Source organism: Pelecanus crispus, chromosome 13 (genome assembly GCF_030463565.1).
Source record: "Pelecanus crispus isolate bPelCri1 chromosome 13, bPelCri1.pri, whole genome shotgun sequence".
In the NCBI taxonomy this organism is placed as follows: domain Eukaryota; kingdom Metazoa; phylum Chordata; class Aves; order Pelecaniformes; family Pelecanidae; genus Pelecanus; species Pelecanus crispus.
Genome location: NC_134655.1, coordinates 9,173,859 through 9,201,419, shown reverse-complemented (window position 1 = coordinate 9,201,419; position 27,561 = coordinate 9,173,859). Strand labels below are relative to the sequence as shown.

At 36.3% G+C, this 27,561-nt stretch overlaps 1 protein-coding gene across 3 annotated transcripts in view; it reads left to right on the top strand.

Moving 5' to 3' along the window:
• Positions 1–249: 249 nt before the first annotated feature.
• MTMR1 (myotubularin related protein 1) overlaps positions 250–27,561 on the top strand; it is an 80,090-nt gene continuing 52,778 nt past the window's right edge. The window contains exons 1-14 of one of the 3 annotated variants that reach the window (XM_075720532.1): positions 250–355; positions 3,062–3,085; positions 6,727–6,802; positions 7,714–7,808; positions 8,025–8,132; positions 8,547–8,648; positions 9,368–9,451; positions 10,038–10,187; positions 10,946–11,134; positions 11,620–11,805; positions 14,937–15,143; positions 15,948–16,040; positions 20,831–20,944; positions 22,355–22,531. In XM_075720532.1, coding sequence (XP_075576647.1) covers positions 6,757–6,802; positions 7,714–7,808; positions 8,025–8,132; positions 8,547–8,648; positions 9,368–9,451; positions 10,038–10,187; positions 10,946–11,134; positions 11,620–11,805; positions 14,937–15,143; positions 15,948–16,040; positions 20,831–20,944; positions 22,355–22,531 — 1,551 coding nt within the window. In that variant the 5' untranslated portion in view covers positions 250–355; positions 3,062–3,085; positions 6,727–6,756. Of the gene's footprint in view, positions 356–3,061; positions 3,086–6,726; positions 6,803–7,713; positions 7,809–8,024; positions 8,133–8,546; positions 8,649–9,367; positions 9,452–10,037; positions 10,188–10,945; positions 11,135–11,619; positions 11,806–14,936; positions 15,144–15,947; positions 16,041–20,830; positions 20,945–22,354; positions 22,532–27,561 lie in introns of those variants that run through there. The other 2 variants (XM_075720534.1, XM_075720533.1) reach the window with 2 other exon arrangements.

Below are 27,561 nucleotides of genomic sequence, written 5' to 3'. Positions count from 1 at the left end.
TTCTAAGTTCCTTGGACCCTAACCTCGTTTTAACTTACTGACAGCTCTACCTCTCTGATAAGATCTAGTAAAATCCTTTTCCCTAATTTGATCAGTGAAACAGTTGCATTCTGCCCACAAAGCAAGCTAATCTTTGTTATGTTAGTCATCGTTTATGGTCTCGTTTTCTGGATGTGCTCAGTGGCTGTGCTGTTCTCAATATACATTTTGAATTACTGCTAAATAATTTGAAATACTTTGTTTTTGTAGCCCGACTGGATCCCATGTGGAATGGTGTAAACAGCTGATAGCTGCAACCATTTCTAGTCAGATTTCAGGCTCTGTCCCATCAGAAGGCGTGTCCAGAGACTACAGGGTAAGTGACTTGAGGAATGCGTTGGTTTGTTTAAGATAAAAGAGTGAATGATCAGGAAAGTCTTAATAATCAGTGCTACCTTGATTATCAGGTGGCAAGTGCTTAAGTGATCGCTGAATGTCTCAGAACTAGAAACATCTCATTATGCGTAGGAGTCTTTTGAATCTGCTTTGTGTTTTCCTCCGTATTTAGAATAGTGGCATTGAAGTCTATGGAATAAAAATTAAGAGAGAGGTGAAAGGAAAATTAAAAGTCAATGTTTTGAATAAAATGCCAGAAGTGAGTTGTCTTTTCTTTTGATTACTACATAAAAAAAAATTTGGTAAAGTAGATCAGTAGTTACAGGCTGATAGCATGTGTCATTCAGAGTACGGAACTGAGCTCTCCATATCTCACAAAAAAGAAATGCATATGTCTTTGTTACTGTGCAAAGAACATAAATGACTTACCATTTTTCATAGGGTTTTACCAGAGACAGAGAACTTAACATCAAACAAACAAACAAAAAAATCACCTTTTTCATTCCCTTCCAGTAACACTTTTCTCATTAAGGTAATGATTGCACAGTATGGTTTACCTGATAGGTTCCATTATGCTTTTTTACCCCTGTTCTTGCATGCTTATTTGCCATTTTCTATATGTAGCCAGCCAACTGAACTGTCAAGAGTGGAGCATGTGCAGTTTTCCTTCTCTTACAAATTGACAAAAGTCACCTGTGTTTTCAGGTACCTTTAAGAAACCCAGGCTGCTGCTGCTATCTAGATCCTTTTTTCTTTGAAACAGTTTCACGATCTTCATGCAAAATGGCCAGATGAAGATTTTATCTTTTCTTGGTTTTAACTGGATTTTAACGTATTTTCTAATATGCTCTGTGATGAAAAAGTTTGTTGTCCAGAAACAGTGTATTTTAGATTCTGTGACAGCAGGTCAGATTCAGCCCAAGCCTGAAGATGAATCCACAAAATGTTTTTGACCGTAGTCTACTTAAAAATTCACCTCACAGAGTTTCACACTATTGGCACAGTCAGCAGCTTATACTCATAAAAAAGTGTAGCTCTTCCAAACTATGGCAGCTGAATTGCAAATGCTTACTTCAGGTCAAGGCTAACATCTTTGATAAAACATTGTGGGAGACCTTGCATTACAGCTGTCGATGTTGTATTTGCCCTGTAGATCAAGGACTTCATTTTAGTAAAATCCAAGTGTGTAAGCTTTGTGTTCAGTTTATCTCTGAGTTAGAACACATTCCTCTGGAATGAAGAGCACTTTTTAATTCTAAATAACCTCCTTCTCTGTACCCAGCTCGTCTTGGATATTATTTAACAGCAGTAAGTGTTTTAAGGCATAATTAAAACTCTCCTTCCTTCTCTGTTTCTTAGAAATGAAAGAAAAAAATTTAAGCCTGGTGGTATTCAGGATTTTTGTGTATAAATTGTATTTGGCATCATTGCATTGCTATGATTTTTTTAAAATCCCGTATTTGTGTATAACGTCATGGAATTTTTTATCCTAGAATGTCTTTAGTTATGTTCAGGACCAGTATCTTGTGAAGAGGTGTCTATGCTTTAGGAGAGGGTTTCCTTTGCACTTAGCTTCTGCAGAAGTTCAGTGGTAAGGTTAGTTGCTTAGTCAGTACCGCTAACAGGCTGGGTTTATTCATTATTACTATGGAATTCACATGTAAAAAGATAACACCCATTTATAACTCAGTTTTCCTTTGAGACATCTTTCCCTTTTGATGCACGCTGATCAGTTTTCTGGGTCTTCGTTACCTTTGGTTACCTTGAATTGCTGCATTTAGAGACTATCTTACAACAACTCGGAACCTTCAGGGAGGGCCAGATGTGTGTGTGTGCTTCTGGAACTGGTCAGGCAGTTCTGTTGCCTTCTGCTGGATTTACCGGGAACTCACGGCTTTATTCTTTCTTCCATCCTTTTTTTAATATTTCAGTCATTATGTTTGCAAAAACAGGTAAATATATCGATTCTTGTGTCTAATGGTGTTACTCATGTTTCTCTGTGTAACTTACCAGAATGTAATTGGGGGCGGGGGTCAAACGGAAGCAAAGGGGCTGCAAGTGAATTATCAAAACTAGAGAGCGCTGAGCGAGCTCTTGCTTGCTAAACCCTACAGCAACATGATATCGCTCTGAGTTTGAACTCTGCTGCGTATGTCTTCTCTGACTTGCTCTCTGCCTGGAGAGTGTTCTTGAATGAGGGGTTCATATAAATGAAAATTGCCTAGATTATAGTAGCTGAATACAGACACCTTCAGAAATAAGTTGAGAAGAGTTGCCGCTATCCTTGTTTTGCCATTTGAATCCAAAAGATATGGTGGTTATACTTCATGGCTGTTATTGCAGGCTTATTGTCTTCCACCTAGAAGGATTACCAAGTTCGTTCTTCTCTTTTCACAATAGCACATTGTAGCTGGATAAAAGGGTGATTAGGAATTAATGTTTCAAAAGAGCTTGGCATTTGTTACATCACTAAAATGAAGTGGCTAGATTGGTTTTAGACCAAAACAATTCTGCAAATGAGAGCTACTAGATCTGCATAATTTTGTTAAGTTCTTTCAAAATCTGGCTATAATTAAAATGTTTGGAAGTAGAGTTCTTCTGAAAATCTGATGAAGTAAGATATAGTATCTTTAACAAATCAAATCTGTGTGTTTTGTTGGATAACATTTTATATTTTAACTAACAGGTGTACAGGAGGCCTGTTATACCGGTAAGATTACCTTTGGCTAGCAGTAAAACGGCCTCCTACCTGTTTGTCTTTTGTGCTGTGTGAGATCTTGGTGTGTCAAGCGTTCTTCTTTACCTCATTAATGGTTTTTATGAACCAGTCAGACCATTTTGCTATGCAGTGCAACAGCTTCTTTGCCATAGAAATGCTTTTTATATGTTACAATGTTTTCATGAGCAATAAAAGTCGATGTGTAAGAGAGCAGTATTTTTAAATTATGTTATGAATGTGCAATACTAACTTCAGTTTTATTACATTAATTTTGACAAAATGGATGCTTGCAACTGAGGCTTACATGCTTCAGACTACAGAGTACTATATTAGCAGCTCTAACGTGCTATCTATGCTGAAGAATATTAGTGGTAAAAGCGTTACGTCTTTGTCTATCCTGTTTAAATAAGATACCAATTCATGCTTGCCTTTGTACATGTTTTACCTTAATTGTTACCACCCTGTAGTAGCATTGAAGGTTAGGTCTGAAGTTAGGCACTAGTGCAATGACCTGCATCTTTTTAATGATAGTTTTGAGACTAGGTCTTGCCCATTGTTCATTGGAGATATAAAAAGGGCATGCCTTGTTTTCTGTCCCTCTCTCTCTGAGTAACATTTATGGAGTGAGAAATGATCTGGACAGTGTTCTGACATTGTTCATGAAATGTGTCTAACACTTTTATTCAAACAAAGACCTCTTGTTCCATCTCAAACCAAGAGATGAAGTCTGAATGATTTCTTTTTCTCATCTGTTGTTTACATATTTGAAAATGATGTGTTTAGTCCAAGCATACAAATCCACAAGTTGATCTTTTTTTTTTTTTTTTTAATAGATAGCTCTTGAAATAATTGGTCTGGGTTGAGTAACAAAAATTGTTTGTTTTCATTCAGTTTTTCATAGTTCTTTGTAAAGGCTTTGGTCTTTGACTGGTCTGCTGTGCTTCTCTCTCATTCATTTATTTAAAATCTTTTGGTGTATTTGCTGGTTGTCCTGGTTTTCTTCCAGAGATCACAATATCTGCTTTGCTTTAATTTCAGAAACAACATTTTTATGGTCTGAAATTTAAGTAATTTCTATTTAACATAATTCCACCAATACATAAACATTAGGAGTCCTTTATAATTTGAAAGGGTTTTTTAATTAATTATAACTTTTTAAACTCTTGTAGTGTTCAAATTATCTGAAGATATCTGAAGTCCTTCTTCTAAGTTTTTTTTTTTTTGAGGGTTCTTTAGAAATATTATAAAGAGAAAAATTGACTTTAGTGAACATTTGTAAATTTAGACTGAGGATGGTTTTACAGTCTATCAAGTGAGAAGTTCTTTGCACGTGAACTGGGAATAATAGACTGTCATGAGCACAACTTCTCTCCAGTTAATAAAGAAAGAAGATGGAAGAACAATTTAGGCTGAACGTATTAAAACAATGACTTCATATGACCCTATGACATTTGTGCTTCTCTCTGAAGTGCATAGGGACCTTATGTTTATTAAAGACATTTAATTAATGTTCAGGATTTGCTGCCAATATGATGCAAAAATAAATTAACATAAAAATGTGAATTGTTTGCATATTTTGCTGTAAGGAGTAATTTTAGGTTCTGTAAAGTTACTGACTAGGTTTCCAACACAGGAGTTGCTGGAAAAATATGTGAAGCCATAAAACTGAAAGTTCAATTAAAACATGTTTTACACAGTAAAGCATTTTCAAAAATTGTCTAGATACTTCTATTTGATGTCGACCTATTTTTTCCTTGAAAGACTGCATGAGTTTTCCCCTAATACTACCATTGCAAGCTGTACTCAATTTCTTCTATTGATAAGCATGTGGCATACTTTGAATTAATTTTCTTCACTATAAGGTTGTTTGTCTTAAAAAGACAGTACATACTTTTATGTTCTTATCTACCAGTGCTGACTCTTTTGTGAAAAAGGGATTACATTTTTCATTTTGTGTTGTGCCAAATAACATTAAAAGCATTGTGCTAATAGCTTGGATTCCTTTCTGTGGAAAGTAGTTTGTACCAGGAGTGGAAGATTTTGAATAGCTAAACTGGAGTTAAAGTATATGCTGTCTTTTTAAGGAAAGAAGAAAAAAAAAAAAGGGAAACAGAAAAGAAAAGATTCTGTCCTTTCACTTGTTGTCTGCATGTTTTTTTCCTGTTACTTCTCTCTTGCCCTACTGCTGCCTCATGCAATGCAGGAGATTCAGGATGGACACAATGGCTATCATTCTGAAGCAGAACCTGATCAGGTGGCAAGTTTTACTCATCTTTCATTCATTAACTGTGTAGCAAGGTACAAAATATTAGTACTTGTACACTACATACAAATCTTATATTTCTCATGCAAGAGAATCCGTAGAAAGCATTTAGTGTGCTAACCAGTTATGCGCTAGGTAGGGTTTTTGTGTAATGTCATGTAGTCTAAAATGTCATACTGCACGTAAGCCCCTATCTGACAGAGCATATCCATCCTTCTAAGCTTGTAAGTATTGGCTAATTCTCTACACATCATCTTTTGTGATTGGGTGCTGAATATAAAATTCTGTTAGTTTTCAAGAAAATCTAAAGCAAGAGATCAATTTAAATATCTCTAGAAATTATTTATTAATTAGGGCTTGGGGTAGTTTCTTTGGAGGCAAACAAATCCTACCAATTATTTGTATGTGGATCAGAGCTGTAATACAAGGGAAGGGTTATTTGTTTACTGTAATATAGCCCATTATATTTATTCTTACTTCAGGATGTAAAAAATTGAAACCTTAATATCTCATCATGTTGACATGAAAGAGATCACTTTCTTACATGGCCCTTAAAAGTCCCACAAACCCTTTTATTCTTAATTAAAATCTTTAGTACGTTGTAAATCTTAGCCGCCAACAAAGGACCCAAAGGATCAATCTTGTATCATTCAGGAATGAAGCCATTGACCTAAATGAAAATTTATGGAACTGGCCCTTATTTTAAAATTGCTAATTGTTCTTCTATATTTCATTATTACTTCATTCTTAATCTGATCTTCCGGATCCAAAATTCCTATAATGGACCTCTTCCATAACCTGTGGCACTCTCAGTAGGATATTGATTGAAATAGAGCATCCTGGGGTGCTTCTGACTTCTTGCTATCAAAAATACGAAATTAAAATGTTATATAAATAAGGCTTCTGCCGTATAATTCTCTCAGATGAAAATACTCAAACATTAAATAAACAACATTAAGAATAGCAAAAAAAATTAATATGAGCTTTAAAATGTTCTCAAGTAGATAACATACCCAAAACAGTACCTGCATTTAGCAAAAGACTAACAAATTATTAATTACAAATTTTGGCTGATCTTGTTGTTCATATTTTTGTATGCTATATGTAGCTAGCATGTGAAACTAATCGTTGCATAAATGCTTTATTACTGATATGTTACTAACATGTATGTCTGTGTAAATAATACCGAGTTTTGTGTGCGTGTTGTTTTTTTTTTAACTCTGGTACTGTTTAATACAGTTGTGCCTTGTAAAAAAAGATACACTTCTTGTGTTCCAGTAATCTGGTAGTAAAAGCACTTTGCATCAAAATGTATCGATGTAGTACAGATGGAAAGTGAGATTTACTCATGGTTTTGGATTTCTGCCAGGCGCTGCGGGATGGAAACAAACTAGCACAGATGGAAGAGGCTCCACTTTTTCCTGGAGAATCAATCAAAGTTATTGGTAAGCATACTGTTGAGTACTACACTGAATCCTATTAAATCACTAGTTTATTTATTTAAAAACAGAATATTATTTCCTTTTGACTTTTGTTGTTTTAATTTAATACCACTTTAAATTAGCTGATTTGATGTGTATTTCTTTTCTTTGTCTTTTAAATCCAAATGTAGGAAGGAGAAATCAGTTCCAGAGGTTGTCTTGCTCCATATAGATGAATCTTTTTTTTTTTTTTCAAGGGTTAGTTTATTCCGTATAGGTGTATAGGTTGTATTTCTGCTTGGGGATGCCAAGAATACTCCATAGATTCAAAAGCTTCAAAATTGCGATAGCAAAGAAGATGAAGTTACGGAAAACTTAGTTTCCAGTTCTTAATGAGATTTATTTCACTCTGGCCTGTGATGGCAAGCTCTGTATTAGCAGTCCAGTACTTGGCTAGAAAAGAATACTAGCTGTTTCAAATAAAAGTGAAAACAAAGATACGGGCATATAACTGAATTACTTGGAGGTCAGTTGCGTGCACATCAGTAATTGCCCACCTGGATGCTCTCTCTCTGAGGTGAGTGTGGGTGCTTCACACCTCAGGGCAGGGACCAGAGCCACCTGCAGCTAAGAATACCAGCAGGGTGCTTTATTACTTGCCTGCCCTCACTGCAGCCCATGCTAGCTGAGCCCAGCCTCAGTTGCTCAGTAGTTGCTGAGCAGCAGTGGGACTGAGGAATTTGATTGTTTTCATCGTTGAGATAAAGAGAGCTCTTTCAGTCCTGACAGCATCTGAAGAGTAGGCTTTCCTATAGAGGTCAAGGATCAAAATCTTCTGGAACTGCAAAAATCGTGCTATTTTTAAATGGAAATAGATTTTGATGGAACCAATGTCTGTAATAGTAAAACAAAGCTTTAATTGGTCTGTTTTCCAGCTAAAGATGTTATGTATATCTGTCCATTTATGGGAGCAGTCAGTGGTACACTAACAGTGACGGACTTCAGAATGTATATCAAAAGTGTTGAAAGGGTAAGACTTCACTATCTATCTGCATATTGTTTCAGATAGGAATGTTGCTGAAGAGGATTTCAGAAAGTGACAAATTTGGTGTAAGTGAAGTATGATGTTCCACAGCAGACTATTAAACAGGAATTACAGTTGTCTCTAATGAAACATACATGAATAATATTAGTTTGTGTTCCTCCTAATGTAACAAAATTCATTTGGTTTATATACAAATTTCAGGATCCACCTTTTGTTGTTGATGTTCCCCTTGGAGTCATAAGTAGAGTTGAAAAAATTGGAGTGCAGAGCCATGGAGACAACTCATGTGGTATAGAAATAGTTTGCAAGGTATGGCATGGTAGAGATTTATTCATATTCAAGTATTTTAATTTCATTTTTCTGTAAGAGAATCTGCATGCACATGTGGTGGTTTTCTGTCTGATCACTTCCCCATATTTGAACCCCGCTTCATTTACATAATGTATTTCAATTCCTCTTGTGTTACTTGCAGTCTTAAGCACTTCTGCCTTTTGTCTCAAGAGTGAATTCAAAGAAAAATGGCTATTTTTATGATACCTAGCAACTCTAATGACGATCCTAGTCATCTGATACGGACACTTACAGTGCTCTGTTCGAATGTGGGTTAGATGATGTCAGTGACTTAGTGCTACATATATGCCTGCCTTCAATCAAATTTCTTATAACTGCTTTTTTTTTTTTTAGTTTATCATAGAGTAAAATAGTGTAACTTATTTTTGACAGGATATGAGAAATTTGCGGCTGGCCTATAAACAGGAAGAGCAGAACAGATTGGAGATTTTTGAAAACCTTGTAACACGCGCATTTCCTGTTTCTAATGGGCTGGTAAGTCTTAAGGTGTACAGAAGGCTGTCACTGGCCCTCCTCTTTTTGTGAAGTGTAGGTGGGGAAATACAAGGGCTGTATAACAAACATTGAAATGTTGATTCATAAAATCTGTTACAGAGCAGACAAGCTACTCTGACCCTGTTTCCTTTTTGCATTAATTTGTAAAACATTATGCTATGTCCTGCTATCGGTGAAGTTAGTTAATTTGTACATAACCCTTGAGATCTAGGTTTGCCTAATGTTGCTGGTTAAAAATATGTATGTATTGACTCTTATTTTCTGCAGTAGATAATTCAGTCTAGAAGTTCTGTCTAAAAACAACAAATAGGTACAATTAGTCTTATTATTAGTTAACTGCAAAACGCTATTTCATTTGCTTGTATGGGTAAGGAACTGGTTGGGAGGTAGAAGACCAATTTCCTCATCCTGGCATTGCCATTGATGTGTTGTATGATCACAGGCAAGTAGCTTCAACTCTCTCTGACTGTTTCCTATCTTGATCTTGTTAATTATATAGCATGTTCTTGAAGGATGAAACTGTCTTTCATTTTCTTTCTAGCACAGTGTTGTCCAGTCTTGACTGAAGGTTTTATTGTCTGCTGTTAAAGAGTTGTAGAAGTGTTACATTTTAAATATTAGAAGGTTCACTGTTTTGGAGCTTATTGTGCATACAGTCCATCAGACAGTAATTTATGCCTTTGCTTTGTTGTCTTTAGCCTCTTTTTGCATTCAGTTATAAAGAAAAGTTTGCTGTTAATGGCTGGAAAGTGTATGATCCAATGGCAGAATATAAGAGGCAGGTGAGTTACATAAGTACTTTGTGTAGTCTCTGTGTGTTACTCAAAATTTTCAGCTCTAGGTGCACATACAGAGGCTGTCTAGATCACATGTTTAGATAATAAAATACAAGTGGCCTGACTTCGAGAGTGCTGAGTGCCCGCTAAAGTTGATGGAGATAACGGGTGCTGAGTACTTGAGCAAACTGGTCTATCTTAACATGCATTCTTAAATCCCCATTTTTCAAGTACTGTTTCTAGAAGATATAGGCTTTATAAAAATTTGCTTTTGAATAAGCAGCATTAAACAGAAGAGTAACTGTAGTTTGTCATTGTAAATCTACAGTTTCCTAGTTGCAAAACTATTTTTATTTCACTATATGATCACTTTTTACCTGAGTGTGCAGCCTATTCAAATGGTTATTTTGCATATCAGTTTTAAAGATAATAAATAAGAAAGACTTTCAGTGTTTTGGTTTATGTGAAGATCTAAAGTTTATAGCTTATTTAAAAGAAAAAAGTACGTAGCATATAAAAGTTTTCATCGCCCCAATCTCAGATATGTAAAGGTCTAACCTGAAAAATACAAAAATGTTTTGCTTTCATACAGGGCTTGCCCAATGAGAGTTGGAAAATATCCAAAGTTAACAGCACCTATGAGCTTTGTGATACGTATCCTGCTATTCTTGTTGTGCCAACCAGTGTAAAGGATGATGACCTCTCAAAGGTGGCAGCGTTTAGAGCAAAAGGCAGAGTTCCAGTAAGTGAAACTTTTACAAGGAGATAAAAGTGCTCTACAAATTTGTAGTTTATAAGAAATGGTCAGAGTTCTTTTAGGCTTTTTTTTAAATAACAGTGGGCCGGCTTCCTTCCTGGGAAGGGGAGGCAAAGAAAGAAGAATTAGGCTTGGTGGGTTTAGAACTGAAGAGAGCAACTCAAATGTCAGTCTGATTGCTTGGTTATTGTGCCATGTAATACATTTTTGCTTGGAGTTAACACTTCTAAGCCACAATGGTATCTGATGCTAATTCACATATTAGCTTGTGTTCTGATTTGGTCTGGAATGTCCTACAGCTGTAGTGGTTTTCTTGAGAATGGACAGGTTTTGCAGGTAGCATAATCCCCATATTTAATCCCTTTAAATATGTTGGATGGTGACGGTTTTCGTGCTGTAGATCTGCTTAGCAAGGAGGTGTACAGGTCCATAGACTTCCACATGGAAGTTTTTCTTCCTCCATTGATCTTTTTTTTTCTAATTAGGAAGATGCAGTAGCAGGCTTAGTTTTCATTAGAAATAAAAGCTAAGATGTTTAGAATCACTTTGTATTTCAAGCTCAGATTTGGGATGAGCAGTGCTAGTGTGCTGTCAATATTGTTTTGCACCAGCTTGTCCTTAAACTTGCATTTGTTGATTTGCCAGGAAATAATGCCTTGTAGGCAGTGTGATTGTCTAATTGCACTCTGGCCTGCTGCTTTTATAGTAGTGTAGTAAACTAAAATAATTTTCTTTTATTCCAGGTGTTATCCTGGATTCATCCTGAGAGCCAAGCAACAATAACACGATGCAGTCAGCCGTCGGTAGGCCCAAATGATAAGCGCTGCAAAGAAGATGAAAAATATTTGCAGACAATAATGGATGCCAATGCTCAGTCACATAAACTTATCATCTTTGATGCCAGACAGAATAGTGTTGCAGATACAAACAAGGTAGGTTGGTATCATAACTAGCACTAGTAGTTCTATATTACAAGGCTGAAGATTGAGTAGGAGATGAGGTGAGAAGAAGTTCATGTTGAAAAGAGATAAAGAAGGGTCTCTAAAGAGGGCATGGGAAGAAAGGTGGGTTGCTTGTAGCGTTTTGGAAAGGCTGGCAGGAATTGAAGGCAGCATGAAGACATAGCTGAGAAATGATGCAGTAAAGCCCACAGAAGACCAAAGGTTACGTTAGTAAAAAGGGGCAGGTATATGAATGTATTATCAAATGTAGCCTATTACAATTAGAATTTTTCACCTAAAAAAAATACCTTAGTGCTTCTTAGAAAAAAAAAAAGCCAAAAATATGTTTTTATTAGTGCTAAAATAATCCTTTCTCTCAGAAAATCCTGAAACGTGATCAAAATAACTCTCTTAACCTCATACTGAAGTCCTGTACATGTTCTTTTTTTCGTTTGTTTTTACTTTTTGAATGACAGGCAAAAGGTGGAGGATATGAAAGTGAAAGTGCCTACCCAAATGCAGAGTTGGTCTTCCTGGAAATTCATAATATACACGTAATGAGAGAATCCCTGCGTAAACTTAAAGAAATAGTTTATCCTACTATTGATGAGGCTCGGTGGCTATCAAATGTGGACTCCACACATTGGCTGGAATATATAAGGGTAAAATACTTTTGATGTTTCAAAAAATCAGTTGTTGTTTTAAACCATGTCTTTAACTTGCATCTCTGAAAATATTACTAAAATAATGTCTAGATTTAAGCATATTGCTTTGATCAGAATAATCTTGTAAAAAAGCTTGATTTTTAAATGGTCACTTAGAACATAGCATTTTAAGCATTCCATAATAATTTTGTATTTCCAGTTTTATGTATTGGTAGGTAATGGGTTAATTCCTGATAGCACAGTATCGTATTTGGTGATGGACAATGTTTTATTTTCTTGAGAGGGAATGTTTGTGAGCAGTCCAAGGTTATCCCTGCTTTTTGGAAGAATGCCCTGGGAACTTCAGATTATATTTGAATAACTGCCAAAAGGACTTGACACTAAATGCTGCAGTCTTTCTCATCCTTCCCTCCTTCAATGCAACATTAGTGTTTATGTGTTGGGCACCTACATTTTCATGGGCTGTTTATAGCCAGTGCTCTACGGGGTTATAATCTGCTCTATTATTTAACATAATATTAAAATAAATCACTACCATACTCAGTTTTACAGTCTGTTTCACTAACCTCTGAAATGCTTTTAGAATAGATTATTTCATTACACATTCACTCCCCTGTTTATGATGAATATGGATGGAGTGGAATTTGTTTTATTAGCAACTGGCTCAAATGTCACTCATGCAAAACCTGTTTGGGATTGTTCATTAGTTTTACTCTTCTATTAACTAGTGCTTGCTAACTGCTGCAGGAGAACCAGTAGAGGGAGCAAACACTTAAATTCAGAATGAAACAAATTTAATGATCTTTTGGGAACAGTTTAATTTTCTTGTTCTCTTGAAGTTGGACTATTTCAAACAGCTTTGGGAATCTGAGTATCTGGAAGCCTTTTCTTATCAGCCTGGCCTTAAATACAGTAGTCTAGTTTTAAAAGTGGAGTTGTTTGGGCCAGTGGTCACCTTTCATTGACGTTGACTTCAGTGGGGTTGCTGGGCTTAGAAGGTGTCAGAAGTGGACCTTGATACCACTGTTGCACAGATGACAATAGCATAGCAATATGAAATTTCATTTAAATTATTTTAAAAAGTTGACACACATGTAGCATTCTTCATGAATCTGTCCCTTAGGTGATACTTCATGTTATGGTATTGACAGCACAAACTGCAGCCTGATTTCTTAAAAGCTGCCATAACAGTGTTGCTAGTATCTCCCTGTGTCTTCATCCAGGAGTTGCTCACCTTCCTTGCCTATCCCATTTGGCTTGTAATAGCAGATAACAAATCCACAGCTTTACTCTAACACATCTTTTGTTTTCCGGGCCCAGACCAGCGCGATTGTGTCCCAGTTTAATGTGATGCATTACTGGAAATTCACCTTCCTAGCACTGGGCACCCACAGCACTTTGAAGATGGTCCAGGGGTGTCTGGGGAGGCACCAATAATGTTCTGTGCATGTGAAGACAGTAGTAACAACAGGAGTAGAGTCACTTCATGCTTTTTGCACACCCAGGGTGTTTCCTCATGTCCTCCAGGGTATTTTCTGACTTTCAGGGTAGAACTTGTGCTATTAATTATTTTTAAACCAATCCTCATTTTCTAAACCAATCCAAAGCCAGTTATTCATTAGGAGCCCTAACTGAAATACTGGGATGGTTGCTAAGTTTTGAAACATCTATAAAGAATAATAATAGTTTGTGGAGGAAGCTGTTTTCTAAAGGCTTTTGTCCAAAGTAGAAAAAAATGCTTCACCTACTCCATAGATATTTACTGCATTAATAGTAACTATGTTTTCTGTCTCCCATTCTCTGCTTATTGCCCGTATCTGTTCCATCCTTTTATTTTCAGCTGTACTCCTTCAGAGGCATCTGTGTTCTCTTTAGGACAATTTAGAGCAAGCTATTGCATACCTGTATGTTATATAGATTAGTTTTCTGCTTTTATTGAAGACCAAACTGTTTTAATATTTGCACTTTTTTAGTGCAATGGAGTTTTGTAACTGAAGTAATTGGCAATTAACTAGCTCTGACCACAAGCTCTATTATCCCATAGAAGCTTTTGTATTGTTTCCTGATATTTCCATCCTGGCATCCTTCAGTTTTACCATAAAAGATACAATCAATGCAAGATACAATCAATGAAAATTGTCTCTGAAGCATGGTTCTTGAAATAGCTTTGAAGACTGGTCTTGTGCACAGCTTCTCCAGTGGGCGCTGGCTTTCCTACTTCCCAGAAGATGTTTTTACATGCTTGGGAAGGGAAAAATGCAAGTATTTTGCAAGATTCCGTTTTCTGATGTTGGAATGCAGAATAGGAATTTCTCCTGTGGTCCTGTTCTAGTGGTTGGTTTTTTTCACATATTTTACAGTGCCATGATAGATCGTGTTACAGAGACAAGTCTTCACAGGAGAGAGATTATTCAAGTTTTTAAAAAACTACAGAGCAGCATAAGAGAACAAGAGAGGGTTTTTTGGGGGGGAGAAGAATAACAAGTTCACACGGGTGATCTCAGTCCTGTGCCATCTCTATCCTTTACTCTCCAGCATGCTTCTGAATCCACACTATTAATGGTCTGCTCATGGGTTGAATACAACATATACTTACTTCATGCACCAACAAATCAGCACAGGCTCCCAGCCAGCGATTTCTGGGTTGTTTTGGGTTGTGTTTTGATTTAGATTAGCTGGATAGTTTGTCCCTTTCTCTAAGCTTGGTAGTTGAGAATTGAAAGCTGAGGAAGTAAGTGATTGATTACTGTGAAAATGAACTTTGAAAACATTGCACCTTCAGCCTTTGGAATAGGTTACACAGTATTTGTGTCTTTTCATCATGATACAGAATTTCATATTTAATTTAGAGAAGGGATTCCCAGGTTCTTTTGCTATGTGCTACTAATAATGGACAGCTGGTAAGAACTCTCTCCTGGACAACAGAGTGCACACAGTTTTTGTACCTCTAGGATTATGTATGCCACCATTTGGAAATCTCTAATTTAGAGCAATGTCATCCAGATGATTATGTAATTAATCTGAAATTTTAAAATATATTAACCGTAAGAGTATAAAACGATAACTCTTTTTGGTAGAGTTTTGGTTAGTATTTAATACGCTTGTTTGTTTATTTTTGTTTATTTAAGATGCTTCTTGCTGGAGCAGTAAGAATTGCGGATAAAATTGAATCTGGTAAAACATCTGTAGTGGTACATTGCAGTGATGGCTGGGATCGAACTGCACAGCTTACTGCACTAGCTATGCTTATGCTGGACAGCTATTACAGAACTATCAAGGGGTTTGAAGTTCTTATAGAGAAAGAATGGATAAGTTTTGGACACCGATTTGCAATGGTAAGCTGAAAGATTTAGCATGCAGTTTGTCACCTTCAAGGCTTTTATTTTGAATAGCATGCTTTCTCGCAGTACTCTGCTGCATTTTAGTTATTATCTCTGGTGTCCTTTTAATGGTGTGAGTGTGTCAGAGAATTGTGACCTGTTCATTTTTAACAGTAAATCTGTGTGTGAGGTATATTATAAAGTAAATAAGAATGAAGTGGCTTGAATGTCATGGTTAAAAAAAAAATCACATGCTTTTTTTAAGAGGAAGAGGGGTTGTAACACATTGCTCCATCTTATGAATGGAGAAACAAGGAAAACAATTAAGGTGTCTAGAAGGTAAAATTGCTGGAACCATTACTCTGATTTAGGGTTGAAGTGTTTGTTTATTTAACACATGGGCTAGTGGGGAATTAGGACATAAATTATTATGACATTTTGTGGGCTCTGATTTAGGAGAAATGCCATGTAGTTATGGCAGGTGCATATGGAATAATTGTTGTTTCAGTACAGTCTTAGTAAATACCTACCAGTTTGACCCACTGGTAGAAATACATGGCTGTGCAGTGAAAGATGGGGAAACAGCTGGCACAGTTTTGTTGACAAAGTGTCTTTCCAGCTCTGCTCAATAGCAAAGGCATGTCCATAAGTGAATACTGGGATGCATTTTTAGGAGTTGAAAAATACAGGTTAGCATTATGGAAGATTTGCTTGTCTTGTTCACCATTGGAACATATTTAAGAGTTACTCAGCTTTAAAGTGTCGGGATGGTACTGTAAATACACTAGACTGAAATGAAAAGTTTGTTTTGACTTTCAGCGAGTAGGACATGGAGATGATGATCATGCTGATGCAGACAGATCTCCTATTTTCCTTCAGTTCATCGACTGTGTTTGGCAAATGACAAAGCAGGTAAGATGCTTAAGAGTGTATTTCTATGAGGTCTCAGGCTTTATCTTGGAAATGTAATTCATGTAGGAGAACACATCCCTTTGCAGAGCAGTAGCATGTTTTCCTGAAGTTGGTTGTGCTGTGGCTGCACCATGCATGCATAGTGAAACTTTTTGCTCAAAGTGAGGTACAGGGAGCTAGAATAGAAGTATTGATGTGAAACCAAAGTACCAGGAATCCTTTTTGTTTAAAATAGGCTTTCAAAGGATTCTCTGATTACATAAATGAGGGTTATTGATGAGATAAATTATTTGCATTGTATATTCACTGGTGGAATAAATGTTTGTATGGATTTATTTTGTCCTTAAGAAACAGAAGAATTCCAGGCTGATTGTGAACTGAGGGGAGGAGAGGGTTCTATGTATGTCTCAAGTGTGAAGTATAAATTAATGTTGGCATCATTATGCATACAGGACAGCATTTCTAACATACAAGTCTATTCTCAGATAAGTTTTCTTACTTCCAACACTGCTTTTACCTCTGGATCAGGGGAGATATTTGAAATTAGTGATATTTAAGATATCAAAAGATTAAAATTCTCAATTTTTCTTCTGAATATGTTAAATTACAGACTGGCTTTAGCCTTCATTTTCCTTATTTGTACCTCCATGAGCATAAACTTAAGATTTTTCCGAGCTTTTATATTGCTGTTCTTTAATGGGGTTACTGAAATAGTTTGTCTGCATGAAGGCTTTATTTCCAAGTAAATTAGAAGTGCTTGACTCCTTTTTTTCTTTTTTTTCCTCTTTCTTTTTTTTTTTTTTCCTACTTGAAGCCTAACATAGATCTGTGCTGTTATGGTAAAAGCTTATACTGAAGTCTCCATAGTATGTGATTTGCTCTGAAGAGAGGAGGGTAACAGTCTGGTTCCATATGATGCTAGCACTCCCAGATCTCTTCTCTTCTTGTTCTGAACATGGTTCTCAAAAAGTTGCATCATAGTTTCCAAAACTTGTAATCAAAACGGTCGTCTTCGTTGCTTTATGGAAGTTCCCTGCTGTAATACTGGGCCCTTTTCCAGCGTCCCTTGAAGACTTTCTGTGATCTATATTTCAGCATTAATGTGCTGTTTAGTATGGCTGGAGAAAATAAATGAAAAATTCTGCCCCTCTCTCAGGGGAAACCTAATAACAACAGCAAAGAGAAGCAGTTCTAAACACCTGGTAGGAACAAAAGTCCTCTGGGGAGATCCTTAATTGAGAGCAGCCTCTTCTATTTTTGTGATCTCCCTTGCTGCCTCCTATTTCTTGCTATAAACAGTTTAGTTCCCTCTAGTTTAAAAAAAAAGGGATGGGGGGTGGGGGGGAATCTGTGAAACATTTTGCCAATACCACATCTGTTCAAAACCTGGATCCAGAAACTGTTCTGAAATTCATGAACAGCAGTGGCATTGAAAAATCCTTAATGTTTCAGCAGGAAAAAAAATGAAAATGTCATTCTTGGAGAGTTCTTGCCCACTGATTTTTATTTTTTAATTGACTTCAACACCTAGAGAATAGATGGGTAGATTGTGATTACCTTGACATGGACCTATGGAAACCAGGATTCTATTTTATCCTTGTGTAGATCACTTGCTCGTAAAACAGTGCTAGTTTCATGCTTTAGAATCCATGGTAAACATATGTGAAATGTTCCAAAGCTCAAATAAGTGTTAATGATGGGATGGGGTGGGGGTGCAAGGGCTCGGGTTTGGGCACGGGCTCAAAGCAAGCCAATTTTCTCTTTCAGGTTCTGAGAATTACATTCTTAAAACAGTCAACTTAATACAGTGAGAGAATCTCTAACTTCCCACTAAGATACAAATTTCCTGATAGCTTCAGACAATGAAACTTAATCCTTGACAGCATTATATTTTCCCTTGTTTTTTATGGTCTTCATGACACTCAAATATGGTAATAGAGAACTTGAGAGAAGTGCATTGATATCAGATTTTAATAAAAAACATATGGTGAAGTGATTGCCCTCCTCTGTTAGTGAATTCTGGTGATTTTGAATAGCAGATGTCAAATTGGAAAGGCCACATGTGATCTGATGAAATACTGATGCCCTGTTAAAAATGAAATAAAACTGTAAAATTTGCATGTAGCATTACAGCTCAAGTAGTAGCTTTCTACCTTTCATCCATAGTACCCACATAGGAAGAAGGTACGTTTAAAGTTGGTAGAAAGTTGCATCCTGTTTGTAACTGGATGTCATCTGTTGCCAGAGATTCATTTTTCACTAGTTTCAGTAGTGTACTCTGTTATGATATCTAGTGTTCAGTCAACCTGATTCAGTCCAATTCCACAATCATAAGAACTGTTCCGCAAAGTGTTTCAACCTTAGATGTTACTGTAGTACAGAACAAGTTCATTGATTAAAAAGCAAGTTTATTCTGAATGTGTCTGAATCAGATGCCACTTGGCATCATTAGACTTTTGAACAAGAGAATTCTTCTTTTAAATACCTCTTTTACAAAAACCCCAACAACTCCAGCAGCATCAAGTGGGAGATTTTAATGACCCATGTCTTCTCTCACAATTAGTGGATTTGACAAGAAGTAAATTTTCATTTGGGGAATTTTCCACCTGAATCTTCAAACAGACGCTAATGGGCTTGGAACTACAGAGGAAAGCATTTTTAGGTCAGTGATTTTTCAGCAGCAGTAATAGGAGCTTTACAGTCTTGATACATCAGCTCCAACAGTACAAGTCTTGTATCCAAAGACATAGTTTCAATAAAGTGCTATCACTTATTAATAAATTAGTTGGAGTGCAACCACTGATGTATGGAATTTTGAATATGCTTCACTGGATTGGAACAGCGGCCATGTCGGCATCCATCTGATTAGTATGGACCCGTCACAACGCAGAACCCTAATGTGACAAGGCTCATTAAGTGCTTTCAGTTAAAGAGAGTCCCTGTAGGAAAGGCTTTGTCTTCAAAGTTATTTCCAAATATCATTTTGATCCTTTGCAGATTATTTTTGCTCTCTGTATCTGATTGCTGCTTTGGGCTGAGTGCAGGAGATTGAGGTCTGAGACCCACTGAATTTTCTCCTGACTTCGTTCGGCAAACCTGCTTATCAAGTTCTCTTCATACCTTAACATTATAGCTGTGTTGTTAACATCATTGTATTGTAATTGAGTTTCGGCATGATTTCCTAGAGAGAAGGAAGTGCTGCAAGTGATAACTTTCGAACATGACTGAGAAAGATAATTTGATAATCTTAAGTTCCTATATGTTTTATGAAAACAAATGGCTAGGTAATTGAAAACAAACCAGTGATTTGAGAGAGAAGCCCTAGTGTGAGCATGCCATGCTGTTGAACAGTACGTAATCCGTAGCAGTCAGAAGAAGGAAGGCTCCCGTTCATTTTGTGAGCCATGATATTGATAATTTTCTTACTCAAAATTTTCAGTTGAAAGTTGGTATATTTTAGCTTGAGAAGTCTTGGAAAGAGAATGTTTTTGCAATGTTTGACTTAAATCAATGTTCTTTTAAAATAGCATTGCTTAGAACTTAGATCTTTCTGGATTTACTACAAGCATACCCACTGTGTGTTATTCAACTCTTTACTTTCAACATGAATAAACATTTGCCCTTCATAAATCACAGATGACACTGAAGAGGAATTTCTGGATCAGCTAATTCATCTGCAGTCCCAACTGCTGCGTTATTCCTCCTAGTTATACTTGTCTTTTTTTTTTTTTTTTTTTTTTTTTTTTGTAAGTAGTTCTTGGGTCACTTATGCCATGGTGTTCAGTATTATTCAGTGGCACATAACAGAAACCAGTCTGCTGCTTTCTTCAGATCTGAAATATTGACTTGAGATTTCTCCATATAGCAGGAAATTCTTCCTTATGAATCTGTAACTTTGCATTTTAGACTTCTGTAAAGATTTACTCCTTTTGTGGGAATGAACAAAATTTGTTTCATTTGTCCTGAAAATTAGTCTCTTACAACATTTTCTTTCGTGGTAATTGAGAAATGCTACTTCTTAAATTTTCCTTAAGTCTTCTAAATTTTTTTTTCTCCTAAATGTTTATCATTCCATATCTGTGTTTGAGACCGTTGTCATACTGAATGCAAAGTTATTTTGACACATAAGCAGTTGCCATATGTAGTCCTATCATAAAATTCGATTGAAAAAGGACGTTTTCCATCTGATTAGGTAGCAGCCCATGCAGTTTGCATTAATTTCTTCCTTTATGATTTTAGAGCACTACAGATTAAGATGTATCTTAAACATTTTGAGTGTTTTCAAATTTCTAACTCTTTTTCCTAGAATGTATCAGTAACCTCTGCTTGTGAATAAAATACCTAGTGGTGCTCAATGGAATAAGAGTTCTTTAATTTCAGATGTACAGGATTTACTTTCCAATATAAAAGAAGAGGGATTAAAAGCTTGTGGTACATAGCTGATGGTAAACTCAAGGGGTGAAATGAAGAAAAGTAACTTACTTGGGTAGAAAGTGAAAGAAATGTTTTCAGTATATGTTAAACACATTGTTCACGCAGTAGTCTTTATTATCCAATTCATTGCATGTTAGAATAGGAAATAAAACTCTTAAATGTCATTATTGGTTTTTGGGTCGTCCACCCCCTGAATGATTTATTGTCCTGTAACAGGAGAAATAAAGCATACGTTGAATAGAGTTTGGGGTGGATTAGAACAGAATACTGTTTGCTTGTTTCTTATGTCTGAGTTTCTTCCTTTCTACACTGCTTAAAATAAAGTTTAAAGTAATTTTACAATTTTTTTTTTTCAGTTTCCTGCAGCCTTTGAATTCAATGAGTTATTTTTGATTACCATTCTGGATCACCTTTACAGTTGTCTCTTTGGGACTTTCTTATGCAACTGTGAAAAAGAGAGAGTAAAAGAGGTAAATAATTAGTGTGATACACATTCTTAATTTGTTGATTTTATATGAAAATGCGTAGAATACAAGACCTAAGAATATCTGGGCTGTGTTTTTGGATACATTTGTCACATAGTCTTAAAAGACAACGTGGACATGAAATTTCATGGTATGAGAAATATATACTGAATGCCCTGCTATTAAATGAGGTGGCACTTATTTTTCTTTGGTTATTATCTCTTCAGGGGTTTGAGGGTTTTAGAAAGTCCTCTTTCAGATATTTCTAGCCAACACAGACAATTTTAAATAATCATTATAAAATTATGTTAGCATTTCTTTCACTGTTTCCAAAGGAACTCGTATGGATGACTTTGCAGGTCACTTTAGGACATAATTAGATGGAACTTAGGGTTGAACACTACAGAAATTTAAAATATCTAATTCAATGAAGTTAGGACCCAATGAAATACTTCAAGTTTGGAAAAAAAATGTTAAAAGTTTGTTAATATTCCAAGTATGCTTTTGCTTACTTTTGGCTTTGTTGTTTTTAATACTTCATATTCTTTAAAGCAAGTAACAATTCCTTGCCATATTTAGCTTTGCTATTTTTTTTTTTTTGTTTGTCTCTGCTGCTTCTGTAGGGAAAAAGTTGCATGTAAATACCACAAGATGGAGCTGAATAACATGCTCTCAGCAAATGCAGGGTTTCTAGACAGCTTGCTTTCATAAATGAATAGTCAGATGCAATTCTCAATAAAGAAATGCAATTTAAGACACAGCGGTAGTAGAAACACATGCTTTACAACACTGAAAGCGTGTAAAATTGTGAAATGAATCTGATATAAGTTCAGATTTCCAATCTTTGATCTAACCATGATTATGCTGATTACCTTTAGAATAATACAACTTTCAGAAGTGCAAATAAAGATAAAATAGGTATTTTAAAGCATAATATCAATTGATAGGAGCAAATAGTGTGAGTGGGAGAATTGAATAATTATTTTTCACAGATGCTGTTTTGGATCTTCCAAACTACGTATCTCTTCACTGATTTTCTTTTCAAAGCTAATTTAATCTTTTCTTTTTAGTTGGTCAGTGTATAACCATATATATATATATATATGTAGTAGCTGTAAACGTTGCTGTAAATTACGAGCAGTAGAGCTTTCTTTTGCTCAACTAGACCTTAGTGTCTCTGAAAATAATGTGCCTGAATCTCCTTTCGCGGTTAGCCTTGGACCAGAATAAGTGTTCAAATGTTTTACTAAAGTTGTAAGGCTGTTTAATGATCAGCTACTGGAAGTGTTCTCAGAGTGCTTGCAATTTTCTAGTAGATAAGGTAAATTTCACAGAAAAAATTACTGATATGTAGATATTAACCTCATATTTTAAGGTTTTGCAATCCATATAATTAATTTTTTTTTTTTCAATCAGGAGGTAAGCACAAAGACTACATCGCTGTGGTCCTATATAAACAGCCAGTTAGATGAGTTCACAAATCCTTTCTACGTAAACTATGAAAACCATGTCCTGTATCCTGTTGCCAGTCTGAACCATTTGGAACTATGGGTGAACTACTATGTCAGATGGAACCCAAGGATGCGGCCTCAGGTATGAGCTTTCACGTGACTTTTGTGTTTTAGTGAAGAGCACAGAGATTAAAAAGAAGTTGTTATTTTTCATAGTGTCAAATGCAGCATTTAATTTCAAAAGTGCTCATGTGTTGCATGTATTTCAGCTGATAGGGAAAAGGTGATTTTCTCACAGAAGATGTGGGATGTGTTCAAACTTGGTAAAATGATGTTTTCATTAAAGTCACGCATAGAATAGGGAGTTACAGTATCACTTTATTGGCTTGTGAAAGGTAACAGATTAACAGTCTTTTTTGTCAGAAAATCACTGTTATAACACTTCTCTAATACTTCGTTACACTTCTTAATACTTGTATTGCTTAACCTTCTTGTAGAGTTTAGTGTATCTTTGTTTTAATCATGTTTTGCCCTTTACCAACAATGATATAAAATATAGCAGCAGTTTCTGAAAGAATTGGACTACGTACCGACTCATTTTGTAGGCTCTCTAAACTTAGCATCACATAGATGCTTGTTTTCAATTGACCTTTATGGTTTCAAGCTGGCATGCTAAAGATTAAAAACTCCCTATACATGCTCCTTGATTCATCCAGTATTTGTTCTTATTGTAATGTCTGCTATTCAGATAAATCTCTAAATCTTGTCAGACTAATACTCCATATGCTCTCATGCTTAGAACTCTGAAGAAAGAACATTCAGTTTGTGTCACAACCATAATATATCTGAGGGTGCTACACCATCTTTATTAAGGTAACATTCCAAGGTACCCCCAAGCATATTATGATAAATTATCTGTATTAAGTGACTGCTCGAAAGCTGCTTTCATCTTTTAGCAGTTAGAATGAGACATGAGTTTCAAATTTATTAGACACCCACAAGTCAGAGGCTGTTGTAAAAGATGGTGTTGCAAGGTAAGTTTCAAGGACAGTGCGCTGGTAGAAGTCCAGGCATCTGAGAAATACCTTTTAAGGTCCTGGAAAAGTCTGGATTGCTTGCTTTCTCACTGAGATGTTGCCTCTGAGCTGCCTTGTTTCCCTTACTTGTTCTATTTTGGTTGATGTAATCCTATGACTGTTAGGTACCTGTTAGGTGTTAGCATGTGTTAAAACTTGAAAGATGGTGTATTTTAATCTTTATGGTTTTAAAGTAAAATTGTCGACTGCTTTTTAGCAAAGTATCATGTTTCCCTTAGCCTATTTGCTGGAAAACATTTGCGTGGTTTATGCACGTTTTAGGATAATTGACCTGCAGCAGTGTCAGTTTATTACTTGTACTTAATTGAGATCTATAGGCCCTGAAGGCGAGCAGGCTTTGTACACGCACGTGAAAGCTGGTCCCGGTCCAAAAGAGATGAGGGTGGGGAAGAGATGACGTAATGAGAAAATACCAGAACTGTCATATACTTAGTGGCAAGCTCTGCTCACTGCCTCTCTGTTGGAGAGTGCTCTGCCCACTTCTGTTGGAGAGCACTCAGGCACTCTAGCACATGTGAATCATAGATCTTCGTTGGTCTTTGAGAACAGGTCCCTCAAATCAGCAGGCTGAAGGTAACAAAATTTGATGATCCTGGCAACTGCCTTAACTTTACTACCACCTTCTTTTCTTGAAGAACTAATACAACTGTTTTGACTTTTTCAATCTACCACATCAGCTTTGTCTTGTGAAGATACATCATGCCTTTCCTCTTGTCTCTGGCCTGAATTTATGTGATACTGCGTGATAAATATTCGGAAGTGTTTCACATCTACTTGGATAAATTTGCTGCAGAAATTACAGTTTTTTGTTGCAGAATTGTGTTCTCCAATCTAATTATGAAAGCAGAAACTCATGCAAACAAGTGAATTGTAATCACAACATACTGAGTTTGCTTTCTTCTGTATTTGCATTGCCTAGTTTCACACCCTGTTAGCTGATTCAGTAACATTCAGACCCATTCAGTAACAGCAAAAAAGACAATCACGATTGCGATGCCCAGCAGGTCTTCACTTACCTTCAGTGAAAAGATTTCTTAAACAATCAGTGGACTTATTAAAAGAATGGGCATCTCCGCCTACTGAGAAGAGGTGTTTTTGTTGAATAACTTTTAATGTGGTTCTTTTGTTTTTCCACTGGAATAAGAGAAAGGTAAACATTTAATGTTAATGAAGAGCTCTCTGATGAACAGCAATTCAAGGCAACCTCACCTACTGCTTTATCAGCTGCAAAAACTTCTTTAGGGAACTAGAAAATATTGTTTTCTAGGAGCTCACCAAAAAGGAGAAATGCCTAATTACATGAGTTTAAGGGAAGATGAAGTCCTTTAATGTAGTCAGAATGGATGTTTGATACCCATTATCAACCATCTTTATATTATGGGAGAGGAAACTCGCAAGAGCAAAAGGGCAGTTTTTTGTTTGAGGCAATATTTTAGGTTTTCTAATTTCAGCTTTATTAGTGAGAGAGGCTTGAATTTTTAAATGGACTGAGAGAAGTTAATCATTGCACTTCATTGACCTTTCTATTGGAAATGAGCATACATCACCTTTAATTTTCTTAATTTGAAAATTACTGAATACTAACTGGATATAAGCATTTATTTTTGCTTTGTTGTACTCTGTCTTCAAATATCTGTGTCTCATCAGATCTCTAAGTATAGCAAGGTCTGATCATAGTTGTCATTGCACTAGGACATACAGAGTTCAGAGTTATTCTTATGTTCTGTAAAGAAAAGATTGCTTATAATGATATATCTTCAGTTCTATCTAAGTTTTGTGAAAGACTGAATGGGTGGTTTTGATGGTGTTTATTTGCATCAAGAACCTCATTTTAGGATTACCTCTGTATTGCAATAGATGCTGTGCAATTAGGTGACACACAGTCTCCTTCCATAGGGTTCAAAGCTCAAGTGCCTGAGAAATTAACAACATGGAAAATTCTAGGTTAAGTGTGGACATCTCTTGTAGATTCCCTTTGTGCTAAACTGTGCTTCAACAAGGTCATTCTAATTCTTAAGTGAAATAAAATATTCCTTGGTTTCAGTTTGGAGGTGTTACATCATTATTGACTTCTTGTCCCAAGAAAATTAGATAGGTTTTAGTCCTATCTTATTTGAGTTCATTGATTGAGAAGAGGGTTTTTTTCCAGATTTGCCCTTTCCTTGGCTTGGAGAAATGTGTATTTGTATGTGACGTGTGGAAGATGAGCTCTTTCATACAGAAGTGTGTGCTCTGTGGATACCTGCTACTGGACTCACTAGTAGTAAGTCCAGTATCTGTCTGCAGTAGATAAGATTGTATGATGCTTTTGAATATTTTCAGTTGATATCATCTATTTCTCTTTCCTTCCCTATGTAGTCATTCAGACCTCTGCTTTACACTGGTTTGAGGAGTTCTGGGTGCCAGATGTCAGTTAGTTATCTGCTTGGGCAACTCTAGAAGGTGGGGAGAGCACAACAAATTATTTTCCTGAATATGACTTCTGCAGGGGCAGTATTTCTGAACTAATATACTCTTTATCATTCATACATGCAGAGCATGAGTAAAAGTTCTGGTCCTTTCAATCCAGGCTGTGCCTTCGTGTGTGAGAGGCAAGGAAAAGAATGTATTTTAGTCACAAAATTTACATAGTCCATTAGGATATGTTTAGTTGTTTTTATGCCTTCTGAGAAATGACATTTTAACCCTTGGAGTGCAGGGCTTAAACTTCTTTTGTTTAATTGTTTGTTTGTTTGTTTGTTTGTTTAAATTTTTCTATGCCTGCTAATTTTTCTTCAAGCTCTGTTCTGGCAGTTTGGCCACTGTGCTAGAGATAATATCATAGGAACCCCTATAAGTTTTTCCAATTCATTCTTTTCTTTGTGTGTGTGGACTTTCATCCAGAATATAAGGCTAGCACCATCTATAACCTAGAAGTTCCATTCAGCTACTGGAATGGGATCATCTGCTGAAGGCAGTCTTCAGAGCTTCCATGAAGAGGCAAGGAAAGTCTGTTCATAGTCTATACAGAAATGATCTGAAAAGCATATAAATAGGTTACCACGATTGCTGCTTCTTTTTTTATGCTGTGTATAGAACTGTAGAAGGATTTGATGTGTTGAACAGTTGAGCGATTAAATGTCAGGTAAGCTTCAGTGTCAATAAACACAAAATACTGCATATTTAAAAGAACAAATAAGATGCTAAGCGTTACTGGAAAAATTGTTGAGAATAAACTGGAAAACATAATTATTGAGATGCTTTATCCTGTACATAACAGGATAGGACTTACTGTCTGGCACATGGGGTGTTCATATTATTTATACCTGCCTTCAGTCAAGTTGCCCAACATTTTCCTCTCTGAGCATGTTGACATTGGTTGTAATATTTTCAAAGTTCATACGTATGATTTAACACCATTTTGTGGCAGGACAAAGCCGTTGTATGGCTCTGGAAATGTTTGGCATTGCTGGTCCGCGATCCATGGTCTTGAGTCCATCTTTTTGCATGAAAGAATGAGGCAGAAGATGTCAGGAGAAGGAACCGCCTTGTGGGTTAGTGTTGTGGTTTAACCCCAGCGAGTAACCAAGCACCACGCAGCCACTCACTCACTCCCCCTGCCCCGGTGGGATGGGGAGAGAATCGGAGAAGTAAGAGTGAGAAAACTCCTGGGTTGAGAGAAGAACAGTTGAATAATTGAAATAAAGTAAAATAGTAATGATAATAATAATAATATAATAATAATAGTAATAGTAATATACAAAACAAGTGATGCACAATGCAATTGCTCACCACCTGCTGACCGATACCCAGCCCGTTCCTGAGCAGCGATCGCTGCCCCCTGGCCAACTCCCCCCAGTTTCTATACGGAGCATGACGCCATATGGTATGGAATAGCCCTTTGGGCAGTTTGGATCAACTATTCTGGCTGTGCCCCCTCCCAGCTTCTCGTGCACCTGGCAGAGCATGGGAAGCTGCAAAGTCCTTGACTAGCATGAGCACTACTTAGCAACATGTAAAACATCAGTGTGTTATCAGCGTTATTCTCATCCTAAATCCAAAACACAGCACTATGCCTGCTACTAGGAAGAAAATT